Source organism: Hyalella azteca, unplaced genomic scaffold (assembly GCF_000764305.2).
Source record: "Hyalella azteca isolate HAZT.00-mixed unplaced genomic scaffold, Hazt_2.0.2 contig13788, whole genome shotgun sequence".
In the NCBI taxonomy this organism is placed as follows: domain Eukaryota; kingdom Metazoa; phylum Arthropoda; class Malacostraca; order Amphipoda; family Hyalellidae; genus Hyalella; species Hyalella azteca.
The window spans coordinates 114,312-126,944 of record NW_025943695.1 but is presented as its reverse complement, the minus strand read 5'-3'; the positions used below and the strand labels follow the sequence as shown (position 1 = coordinate 126,944).

Sequence of the window (12,633 nt, the reverse complement as noted above, 5' to 3'; positions counted from 1 at the left end):
AAAGTTGAGAGGTAATGTATGATTAGCGATATATAACTTTCGTTTTTATTACTTAACATCTTATTGAAATTCTATAAGAACAGTAAATTGGTTGCATATTCACATATCTCGTTATACGTGATAGTCAGATTTACTTCTATTATTTATCATAGGCGTGCATCAAAAGTTATCCGAATAATGAAGCAGAAACTAGCTTATGTTGATTAGTCTTAAAAATCTTTTATAGGTTTAATAAATTTCATCAATATTTTTACTGCTATTATATTCTTTTCACAATTATTTATGACTCTAGACTAAAATTTGAATATATATGGCAGCTTTGATAATCTAATCAAATGATGGAAGAGGGAAAAAATTAATGACAAACGATCGATTTCTTACTAAATATTTATATGTTTTCGTAAAGTTACCATATACCAGCAGAATTCAAATTATGGTTTGATTCGATTCATCGTCGACATTATCAAAATGTTAGCCAAGTAATCAAAACATGTCGATTTACCTAATGAAGTATCAATAATAGAACATTGATGTGCTAGTCTCGCGCAGCAAGTGTGCAGCCCTCGTATCGCATTACCCCCCAGACGCCAGACAGAGCTACGCGCCGAGCTTATATAAGAGGGGCAAGTCTGCCCTCTGCTGCAGTGCTGGTCATCTCCCCTCGTCGGTATGAAGCTCGTGTTTGGGGTACTGCTGCTCGTGGCAGCAGCTGCGGCTGGTGAGTATACTTAATACTAATGGTATAATGTGATTTATGACTTAATACTATGGTATAATGTGATTTATTACTCAATACTAATGGTATAATGTGATTTATTACTCAATACTAATGATATAATGTGATTTATGTGTCACGTGGATCTTGAATACTTGACTCAGAGAACAGCAGGATGAATACGCACTTATAAGATATCCAATAGCAAAGGATAACTATAATAGTTCAGTTAGTTGAATCAAGAAGATTTTTGTTTAATTAATATTCGAAAGCTTATAAATTTCATATTTATAATCATTTGGAAATTTTTCTAGATAAAAATTACGCGATTTTAACACAATCAAAAAATTATTTATCTCAATGCCTCCATAAGTTTCAATTACGACGTAACTCACCTTGAATATTTTTATTGAACCAAGTCCTAAAATCATAGCACGCGAGGTTGCCGTATGCATCACGCTAGAGGATGGAGGCTTCTTTAATTCTCTTTATTAATATTTTCCTTTGTCTATTCTGTTTCAAACTAAAACAGGCGTAGAATTTTTTAGAAAGAGATGCGTAGAATTTTTCAATTCTACTCATTTCTGCGCATAATTTAAAGTTTTAGTTCAACAAAGGCTATCTTAATTGTGTGAACGCCGAAATTGATTCTGCCTTTAAGGAGAAACATAAATTTCTAAAGCTTTACGTTCAGGCATCATTCATAGTAGGTCGTATTCGACTTATAGACATAAATTCGTTACCAAGGACAATTATGAAGAAATTTTGCTCCAACAATATTCCGTAAGAATTCGAAAAACTTGACAATTTAATTACAAATATTTAACGTCTTGCTTGCAAAATTAAAATCTTTCCCATGAAATATGTAATATAAAAAAGTAAATGTCTAGTACTAACGTGACTACTGAATTCAACAATTAGTTTATCTCCTTTACATGACGACAGAAAAAATTCGCGTAAATAGTGATATGGCTGATGCCATTTCATTCTATGTGATTTCCGGCCTAATCTGCCGTACTTCTGTTCCAGAGGTAAAGCATTCGTTGGGATTGTGCACAAAAAAAAAGAGTTTAGTTAGCTGAAATTAAATGACGAATGTTGTGTTGTTGCTGATAGAGCGTAGCGCCTGTGTTATAGCCCTATTTATGGTTTGTTATAGCTCCATTTATGGACGGAGGATTGGCAACGTGGATAGTCCGGCGCTGTCACGTGTAAATTAGCACCAAAGACCAGTGTCGAAAAAGAAGTATAGTGACCACATTCAACTCAATATTATGGTTTACAAACACGTACCTCATCGCACAAAGTCGTCTTTCATCATTCGTCGACGTCCGGAACGACAAGGTCTGACCGTTTTCTGACAGCATTCCCGCCTCATGAGACCACACGCACGAGACCGAATAAAAATAGAGTGTTAAAAAGTAAATCTCTGCCGAAGACAATGCTGGGTGCAGTGATACCCGAAGCAATCCAAAGAAATAATTCCTCGCAAAAAATACAAGGTCGATTGTACTAATACCGAGTGAGAATAGTACTTTTTCCCATCAATACCGAGTGAAATTAGTAATTTTTCCGTCATCCAAAAGATTCAGGACCCAAACAGATTTCTAAAAATTTAGTGAAGTACTCGTATCATATATATTTCTATCCTTCCATTATGGATCTCTGAAGCTTTTTGTGTGCGTTATTAATCATTTAATGTAGCCGTCACTGTCGCTGGACTCTGAGAACCATTGATTCTGCATGAGTAGAGCTGTTATGATTGAAAAACCATGTTGTCATAAAGTGGAGTAGAAGACTTATATGTATTATAAGTCTTCTACTCCAGGACTTAGATTCGAAGGTAATCGATTGTGCAGAGTGCTTGACCTTTTGACACTTGCAGCAATCTAAAGCCCAATAATCACAGAGACGACTGATTAACATTTAGCCTACGCCACGTGGCGAACGATAGTTAGTCACGTTGCGTGGTTAAAAGTTATAATGGTTTCCCCAAAGCTTCGTAAAAATAACAAGATGATTCGACACTTCTATCAGGTATATTGATGGTGAGTTTCTGCACCTAGAAACACGACAATTTAGTAGTTCGAGATAAACAGGTTAACGTAATATTCAACAATATGGTTCAAGAATATTACATACAAAGTAAATACATCAAACTAAATTAGCTCACTGACTCATCGGAGGAACTGGGGTAAATTTCGAAAAGGTACTAGTAAATACTTAAGGAAATGAAAGTGAATTCGAAGGTTGCGTAGTGTCGTAGGTCTATCAACGTTCTGTTTGCTGAATCACATAGGCTCCTGACGACACCTCCTATTAATCAGACATTAATCCCTGACATTAAGGGATGGAATCAGATGTGCACAAGAAGCCTCAACAAAGTTATGATCTTTTTCTATTAAAAAGTTAGCATTTTTTTCACCAAAACAAGTTATTCATTATGATGTAAACATAACAACCTGCACTACATTTTTTATTCAGGTCACTCACAAGTTTTTAGAACATTATAACATTGATTCGCTTACAATTTTTCGATTACGTGCTCATTCCATTATCACTAACGAGTACCTACTGTGGCCGCAGTTTTTTCATACGAACATAAGTGACAAACATCAATATATCCATGACCAAAGAGATCAGTATTCGCCAGAAAAATATTACGAAACGAGTTTTTACCTATACTTTGTTATATTTACATTGCAATCATGCTAGTACGAGTCATATTTTAAAAGTGATGTTATCTACTAATGATTGGTGACTGAGCAGCATGGATTACTCTAGAAATTGTGGTTGCTGCCTGGTGAAATGATTATGTCAGAGTCTGAAATTGCCTTCTTACCAGTCTTTCTTTGGCCTTTAATAACACACTTATGGTTGCAATCCGTCGTCATTACTGGCTGCCCCAATTACCCTCCCCGTCCCGTTCACCAAAAAGCACCTTTCCTATGAAGCATAAGGAATTTGAAAGCAAAGAAAACGCCAAGAAAATTCACCATATGGATATTGAACCATTTTCTTGTCGTTTTCTTTGCTTTTAAATTCCTTGTGAACTTGCGAAATAAGCAGACTAATAATATAAGTACTCCTATGAAGCATTTTCGCAAAAAAATCAACAAGTCAATCAACAATTCTTTGATTTTAGTCATCAATCCCAACCAAAATTTCAGGCCCGAGTCAATAAAATTTGATTTCGATCCAAAATCAATATAAATTTGGAAGAGATCCATATAAATTTGTAACATGTTGTTCTTAGTTGTTACCTGTTGTTAATCTGTGTTATTTTGATATTGTGTTTTTTTTTCGTTTTTTTTATTATGTACCATGTTGTAATTAATGGAATGAAGGGCTAATTTACTTGAATTTGTGCATTGTTCAGTATAGTGACTTGCTCCTTTCCGTTATCTTATTTGTGTTATTTATTTATACAAGAGCGTGGATGTGCCTTTGAAAATTAATTTTTTTTTATTTTTTCTCTCGCGACTTTTAAACAAGGAAAAGCATTAAAATAAGAGTTATATTTATCAAATTATCTAGAGTGTAAATTATCGAATTAAAATAATTTTTCTCATTATTCATTAACCTCTTACCAAGGGTCTATAGCGAACTGCAAAGGGTCCTATACAAACTAAAAGCGACTAATTATATCAAACTCGGGTATCTATAAAAGATCCATATCACATGTATATTCTGCAAATTTAAAGGGAAAAGAATAAATATAATATAATAAAAAATATAAGGACAATATAAATAACATAGATACCAATAAAAATAATATAAATAATATAGATAACAATAAAGATAATATAAATAATTGCCTTGATAATCTGAGATATATGAAGGCAAAACACGTCCTAACTTTAATTATGCCGCAGGGCCGCTGCAGACATCACCTTCAAGAGAGTGTAGGCGTAGGTGTGCGCACAGCGAGGTAGCGAAGCTCAGTTACATACCAGGCATGACGTACGAGTATGAACTGCACAGCGAATTCTCCGTGCGCATGACTAACGTTAGTCAGGAGGCCGAACTAGAGTGGTCAGCTACAGTCGCCCTCCATGTCGAGTCACCGTGTGAAGTCGTCATTGAAATCAAGGAGCCAATCGTTCAGGGAAAACGTAAGTTGGATTTATGATTTTTTCTTAATTTTTTTAGGAGAGCATTTCCATCCTTTTTTTAGGAGAGCATTTCCATCCTAAGAATTTGGAACCTAGGGCATCAAACCGAGGACATAAAAATAAACGAGGACGGCAAAATTTGATCGAGGAACTCAAAATTTTCAAACGTTTGATAGATTCACTCAGAAATATACGATATGTGTCCATGAACGCTTTGAAATCAGGAAACTAAGTTTAAATTGTACTCATCGAAAATTAAAGTGTAACAATCTCCTATTTATCAGTTGATTTTATTATAGGATATCAAAGAATTGTCCAGATTGAAAATTTGTCAATAGTATCAATAATATATATCCTATTTTAACATGAGGATTTTTTAAAGAGTTGTTTTTGAGGTTGAGTGTTTTAAATTAGAATTCGACAGATAATTTGATGGTATTTTTAATTCTAACGTTGTGACGTTTAGACTTAGCTCTAAATGCAGTGTAAGTACTTTATTAACTAAAACTACTCCTAAATAATGGATATACATTTACTCACGAATAAATTGAACACAGAAAATTGATAATAAAAAGTACGCTCTGGTGTACGCTTCTGGTAATCAAACCTGTATAAACGAGAAACTTCTGCCTAACTATCCTAATCACGAATAAATATATATTACGTTTTATTACTCAATTAATTATTGAGTGTGCTAATAATTGAAATGGTATCCATTATCAGCGAGTGGGTCATTGGATGAGCAGTTGACCAGATATCCGCTACGTGCGGTTATGTTAGACGGTGTATTCGAGGAGATCTGCGTGGACCAAGACGATCCCAAGGTTGCCGTTAACATCAAAAAAGGCATCCTGTCAATGCTCCAGAACTCCCTGCCTTCCAACTCCTCACTTAATGATGGCATCAAAGCGAGTGAGGTGAGTATAGGTATATAGTTTAGGTGTAGGTGTAGGTGTATAGGTGTATAGGTGTGTAGGTGTGTAGGTGTATAGGTGTAGTTCTGAGACGATGTATGACATCGTCTCAGAACTACATTATTCATTAAAACGTAAACGTTGTCATTTAAGTACCACAGGAATTATTTATAGGTAAACTGAAATTGTTTTACATGCAAGTTTCGATGAACATCAGACATTAGACATTTTCTTTTTTTTTTCTTTATTTTGCGAACATAAGACTTATAGTGGATTTGTAGTTCAAAGGTAACTTTTTCAACTGACATTTTTTTATTATTTTTACGACGCTGAAAATGAGAAGTCTCGCCATTCAATATCATAAGCAATGAAAATTCTGTATTTTGTTGAATAACGAAACGTAATTTGAAACGTCGTACAAAAAAATAAAACTCAGAACTCACTGCAGTGAGTGACAGAGAGCACATTTTCTCGTCGACGAAAACGTGAAGTCACAGACGGACGGAAGGACATGACGAGCACAATAGTTCACTTTTTCCATAAATGAGAATATGCGCTAAAAACTATATAAAATGTTCTGTGGTATCCCAATTTTTTAATTTCCTCGGTAAACTAGGAATCTAATTTGCCAAATTAAAAAAAAACATAGAGAAAATTGTTGATTAAACTTACTATCTGGTCATCTTCGAAACTTTCATTTATGCCCAATCATGGCGGTTGCAAACGATTTTTTTACTGCCTTACCTACAATAAAGTCCACGACGATATCCTTAGGCCCTAACTGTACTTACTTACATGAAATTACGAAACCGGGTGTCCGAGTAGTTAAAGTTCTAAGCACTAAATTTGGAACGGTGAGTCGTAGGTTCAATACCAGCAGTCTAAGGTGAAAAGCTCTAGTTGAAATCGGCAATATGGCCGGGCGCTTAAGCACAGTGAATCTTGGATCAGTGAGTTACGGGTTCGAGAACCGCGACAAGCTGTGAAATTTCTGCGATGTTCAGAATCGGCGAAAAGCCTAGCTGATGGTCAAATTTGCAACGCTGACACTGACATTAATATGAATTTCCACATGCAAATATCCATATTCAATAGTCGACATTTCGGCCATTTTACCAGATTATTACAAAATTACAGAAACAATTAAGATTTCAAGATTTGAATGTATATGTTTTGACTCTGAAAATACGAAGTTCTTCATTGTGAGTGTCGTCACTCAAGCTCAATATTGCAGATCTCCTAATGTTAAAGCCAACTTTTTGTTGACTCTTATTCTTGTCTCTCCAGATGGATGTAATTGGGATTTGTCCTACTGTATACAATGTGAAGCATGACGGAGACAAAGTTGTGGTCAAGAAATCCAAGGACCATCGTTTATGCTCACAGAGATACGGAGACGGAAGCGAGTCTCCTCTCTCGGCAATACCTCTAAAATCTGTCATTCCTATGAGGTCATCACAGTCAGAATGTGTGCAAGAAATTCAGGGTGGCTTGTTCAAGACGGTCACTTGCCGTGACGACAACGAAATTGCCCCCATTTTGGGTGTTGGGAAGTCTGTGGCTGCACAGCAAAACTCAAAGCTGACTTTGAAAAAGACGATGCGTACGGAAGCTGTCCGACAAATCAAGAATGCGAGGAAAACAAGTTTGCTTTATGATTTCACATCTGAGCCTAAAAATGCTTCAGCAGTTTCCGAAATGGAACTAAAACTAAAAGGTCTCTGTGCCGTAATTGAAAAAGGAAGCGTGACAATGCAGACTGCACAAATGTTTTCAGATTTGATATCTGCAATGGACGATGTCGAAGAACCTGCGATTTATGAAGTTTGGAAAAATATCAAAAGCAAAAAGTACTGCAGCCAATCGGACGACTTGGAAGCAATTTATCTGGACGCCATACCTGCAACAGAAAACCACGGAGCAGTAAAAGTGATGGCAGAGAACATTCTAAATAAACAACGCCTTTTCCAGTATACATGGCGACTTCAGACTTTAAAAAGAGTTTGCAGTAACGGAGTAGCTGCTGTCCAGCCCCTTCTTGAAGATGATGATCTTCCTTCTTTCGTTACTCTGGCAGTTGGTACCGTAGTGAAGACGTATTGCTCAACGGAAGGACGACAGTACGATGGAACTTGCCGGATGGATGAAAAACTTCAGCGCCTGATGCAGACCGTGTCTCAAAGACTCACATCCTCTTGCACCCAAGCTTCCAACGACCGTAAACATGAGAAGACTGCAGTGATTTTGCTAAAGACTGTCGGAAATATGAAGAACATTAGTGATGTTCTGCGCCCCACTGTCAAAGAATGTTTCTCGGACAGTAAAGTACCGTTACGTGTGCGCCTCCAAGCAGCTGAAGTTCTTAAAAACACCAAGCTCTCCAGAGAAGTAAGTCAAGCTCACTAGTGACAGTTCTATAGTTTCACAAGTTAAAAAAATCGAAAACTAGGATTATTCAGAGTTTATATGAATGAATCCAGTAATAAGTTCACAAGCCGACCTGATTACAAAGAGAAATTTTTTTCCAGGATATTGAGGAAATGCTGGGCATTGCCACGGACAAAAGTGAAAAAACTGAGTTGCGCATCTTCGCATACAAAACCGCAGTTTTGTCAGCCAGCAAAACTGAACTTGGTCATCTCATAACCAAAATAACATCTCAAGAATATAACGACCAAGGTGAGCTGAGATTTATTTCCTAAATTTGTCCCATGATGAATCATCTCTCATCAGAAATTTATGAGATATTTCGTGTGCTTTTTTTGCGGCCAGTGACTACTGCCTCCCAATATCCCGAAAAGTTTGTTGTACCATGAGAAATGCCAATTCTAATATTCAGGTACCTGGGTAGATGATGATTATAAGCTGTTCTATTAAATTCTTTCTAAATGAACAATCTATCTCTTCGCAAGCGAAATCAGAGCGTATCAATAGTCATCGGTCTTCATAGTGGTCCGAAGGTAGTTGAGAGTTACATCAGTTGTATACGTAGTCCACCGACAAGACGGTGATGCATGCTGTAGGGTAGATGACTGTTCCACCTACAAGCTAGAGGACCTTGCTCAGCTTGTTTTTTGGCATTGATAAAGTGTGCTTCTCTTCTTTGAACAGAACCCAGATTATAGACAAACTGGATTTCATTTATAATCCCACAGGTCTTAAGACGATAATTAATCTTTGCTCTTTGCACATCGGATTGCAGTAAAACGGAAATGTCGCATCCATAACTCAGAAAGCCAATCAATTTATATTTAACCATAGCTGATTATTTCTTGTTTATTTTTGCATGAAAAGTACTTTTCAATGTGTAAGTGTGGTCGCGCCTTGCCATAAGCTGGAAGGGACTTGGTGTTCCGGTGGTCAGCAGTGTATGCGGAGAATTTAGTAGAAAATATTTTTAAATTATCCTAGTTTAGAGGATTTATCGATTATACATTTGCTGAAAATTAAATCAGTTACCGTTATATAAAATAATGGAACCGGTGGGATTTGATAAGTTCAGGAGTTTAATAATAAAATTTAAGATTTAGTTACAGAAATTTTATTGATGGAACATTTAATATAAATATAGTTGCAAACATCGGTAAAGTAAGTTGATCAAATTGAATTAAGGTTAAGGACGTAGCTACGGAAATATTCACATTTATCCATTTTGTAGAGTTATTGAAAAAATTATCGTCGTTTAAAAATAATTCTTGGATGCTACAGACTTTTTAATGGACCAGCTACAAAATGATGGCAACTTTTTTTTCTCAACAGCAAGAGCCTACATTCTTTCCGACCTCACGAATCTTCAGCTCACAGAAGCACCCTACAAAATCGATGTCAAAGAACGACTCGCTTCATTCAATATATCACAAAATTATCCATCAAACTTAGTTAATTCGTCCCACAGCTTTGATTTTTCGAAATTCACTCGGTCTGGGAGCTTTGGATTAGAATATCTCCAGGATGCAATTTTCGACCAGCAGGAAAAAACTCTGAGGCAATGGAGATCAAATTTAACATTTGATATATTCGACGAAATTGTAAATGTCGGCGAATGGGGTTTCAGGCTTGAAAATGTACCAGCTCTCCTTGAAAGCATTCTGAATTCTGAGAACGGAATCGGTAACACTGCCTTGGGTAGGATGTTGAAAATGTATATACCGAAGCAGGGAGAATCGTCGAGAGGGAAGTTGGACTTCTTCTTGAAGATTTTAGGTCAGGAAAGATTGTTTGTAAGTCTTGCAAGTGACGAAGATTATGCGTCAGACATCTTAGCACGACTTTATATGATTATAGGTGAAATCTACAACGAAATCATCACTCAAAAACAGATTCACAGTTTTCAAGCTTTCCAGAGTCGGTGTAACCTTGAGATATCAACAGTCCAGGGCATTCCCATCTTATTCTCGAGAGATTTGTCAGTGGTTGGAAGTACAAATAGCAAGGCCAGCTTAATTGAACTGGGCTCTTCCTTCCAGTATGCTCCTGTTGTTTCAATAGTCGCAAATTATTTCATTGGATACAAATTCGGTCCAGCTCTAGGTTTGAAACTCAACACCACAATTCATTCGTCAAGTGATGTCATTGTGAGCGCCAAAGTCAACCTGCCAAGTTCACTGTCGTTCAAACTTAACTTCCCTCAAGATAATGCAGAGGCCTTCCGTTTCGAAAACCGAGGCTACTTGATGACTAAACTCCCCTATGAACGCGAGCGAGCGCTCCCGCCAAGCACACTCAACGATCCCCGAATCAAGGCCGAAAACGTTTGCTATTCTTCTGTTGCTGGCCTTAAAATGTGCTCGGATTACAATGTGGCCGACTTGTGGGCTAAAACAGATTACCCCCTTGTTGCCCCCTCTTACATCAGAACCACGATAAAGAAGGAAAATCCTAGTATTGAAGGTTTCGAAGTTTCATTGACGGAGAAATCAGAATCTGATGGATACAGCATGAAAATTGAAATTCCCGGTAGCGAAAATCCAACCAAAATGGCTGCCGAAATCGGGTTTTCCGAGCAGCAAGATAGAAAAGTCTTGAAGCTGAAGAGCAGAGTTGAGGAAAACGTTCATTCACTCGAAATGGTTATTACGAGCAAAAATCAAGGCATCAAATTGCGTCAGCTTGAAATTTATTTTGGAGTTGGATCATCTCCACCAGAGAAGGTAAGTAAACTTACCGATCAGAAGATGTATTCTTTAAAAATTAGGAACCCATCTTTATATCTCTTCATATATTACAAAAATTTATTTCAGAATCAACTTTGAGTTGTAGAGTTAATCATGCTGCACAATTATTATTATGACTTCTAGTTGTAATAATTGTTTAAATAATTATAACGAAAACACTTCTAAACTAATAAGAATAACTCAAATTAACATAAGATTCTAAAAAATGAATTCCACAATTAGACAGAGAAAATCGATTTTTTTCATCTTCTGCTTTATTTATAAACCTTTTAAACTATTTTAAATACGTAATTCTCTTGTATCTATTCAACCCTTCAGATGTTGACGGTATTTTTGATCCCAAGGCAGTTTAACAAGAATAGTCACACGATGGTTTAATGTAAACAAATTCGTTTCAACATAAAGAATGTAATATATAGTTCAATAAACTATTGATACGGAGAGACCAATAAATTTCATAAAAGTGTAAATATTAAAAACTACCTACCCTGCGTTCCAGCATTTTGCTAATCAAGGAAATAGTTAATTAACATCATGCGTTCAGAAACGTATTAGCATCAATTATTCCATACTACACACCTATTTTTTGTTGACATGCTAAACAATCACTAATTTGATGATAATATTTTTCTTATTTTAACTGTAGTGCTAAATATAGTAATTACCCATATTTTCATGAGTTACTTTTATATTTTATATTTTATATTTTTATATAAAATATATTTTATATAAAGTTTTATATTTTAAATTCATTGTGAATGTTAATGTGTACTGCAAGATGTTTTACATTGTTAATCAAAACAAAGTTTTTAGATTTTTGGTCTTTATTTATTTGATGGAAATATGAATTTATTTAATTTTTTACTTAATGCAGGAATAATTTGAGCTTCTGTTTCCAGGTTTTGACCGGCAAATGCAGTCGATCAGATGAAGGGAAATTAGAAGTAGCTCTCAAAACTATGGGGGCACTTCGCTCTGTAATACTCACTTGGGGGCTCTTCGCTCTGTAATACTCACTGATGTTCAAGGTATTTCTTCTCGCTCATGTTCAATTGAATTAATATTAATTCTCTAATTCTTACGAATTTAAGTGAAGATATTTAATCATATGAAGCCAGTGTGTTGATCAATGACCAAGTGAGGCAGGATTGTTATATGCTCTTTGATTATTTTTACTTTTGTTACTTTCTCTAGCTAAAAAAATATAACTCAGTACTCACTGCAGTGAGTGACAGAGAGCGCATTTCTAGTCGACGAAACATGAAGTCACGAACGGACAGACAGACAGACGGACGTACAGACAGACGGACAAACAAACTGACGGACAGATAGACGGACGGACGGACATGGCGAGCACAATAGCGACTATTTTCCATAACTGAGAAAATGCGCTAAAAACAGTATGTTCATGTAAACAAATGGAATTGAAACTTTAATGTAAAAAAAGAACATACTTTTTCGAACAATTTGAGCGGGTAATCATGTCGTTTTGATATCCCACTACGTTATTATGACGGTAAAAGCACTAACTACAATTCATCAGCGCTAACTTTAACTCGACCGATTATGTCGTCTACACTTCTGGGTAGATGAATTCATTTCCCCAATCTCATCGTCCCAGATTCTCTTACATGGTTGAAAGGTTGTTTGAATAAATAATCTTGAATTCTGTAATAAAAGATATTAACATTTTTCTTGCACTCAAATCGGACTTG

At 36.0% G+C, this 12,633-nt stretch overlaps 1 protein-coding gene across 1 annotated transcript; it reads left to right on the top strand.

The window, feature by feature from the left end:
* Nucleotides 1-650: 650 nt before the first annotated feature.
* LOC125178934 (vitellogenin-like) lies at nt 651-11,928 on the top strand. The gene is made up of 7 exons (XM_047883836.1): nt 651-718; nt 4,591-4,830; nt 5,554-5,747; nt 7,032-8,132; nt 8,273-8,423; nt 9,504-10,894; nt 11,818-11,928. The coding sequence occupies exons 1-7, from the start codon at nt 670-672 to the stop codon at nt 11,926-11,928; spliced, it is 3,237 nt and encodes a 1,078-aa protein (XP_047739792.1). The 5' UTR covers nt 651-669.
* Nucleotides 11,929-12,633: the final 705 nt, after the last annotated feature.

Coding starts and splice junctions, on each gene's coding strand:
- LOC125178934 (XM_047883836.1), top strand. CDS start 670: ATGAAGCTCGTGTTTGGGGTACTGCTGCTCGTGGCAGCAGCTGCGGCT. Junction 719..4,590: donor CGTGGCAGCAGCTGCGGCTG/GTGAGTATACTT, acceptor ATTATGCCGCAG/GGCCGCTGCAGACATCACCT. Junction 5,748..7,031: donor ATGGCATCAAAGCGAGTGAG/GTGAGTATAGGT, acceptor TTGTCTCTCCAG/ATGGATGTAATTGGGATTTG.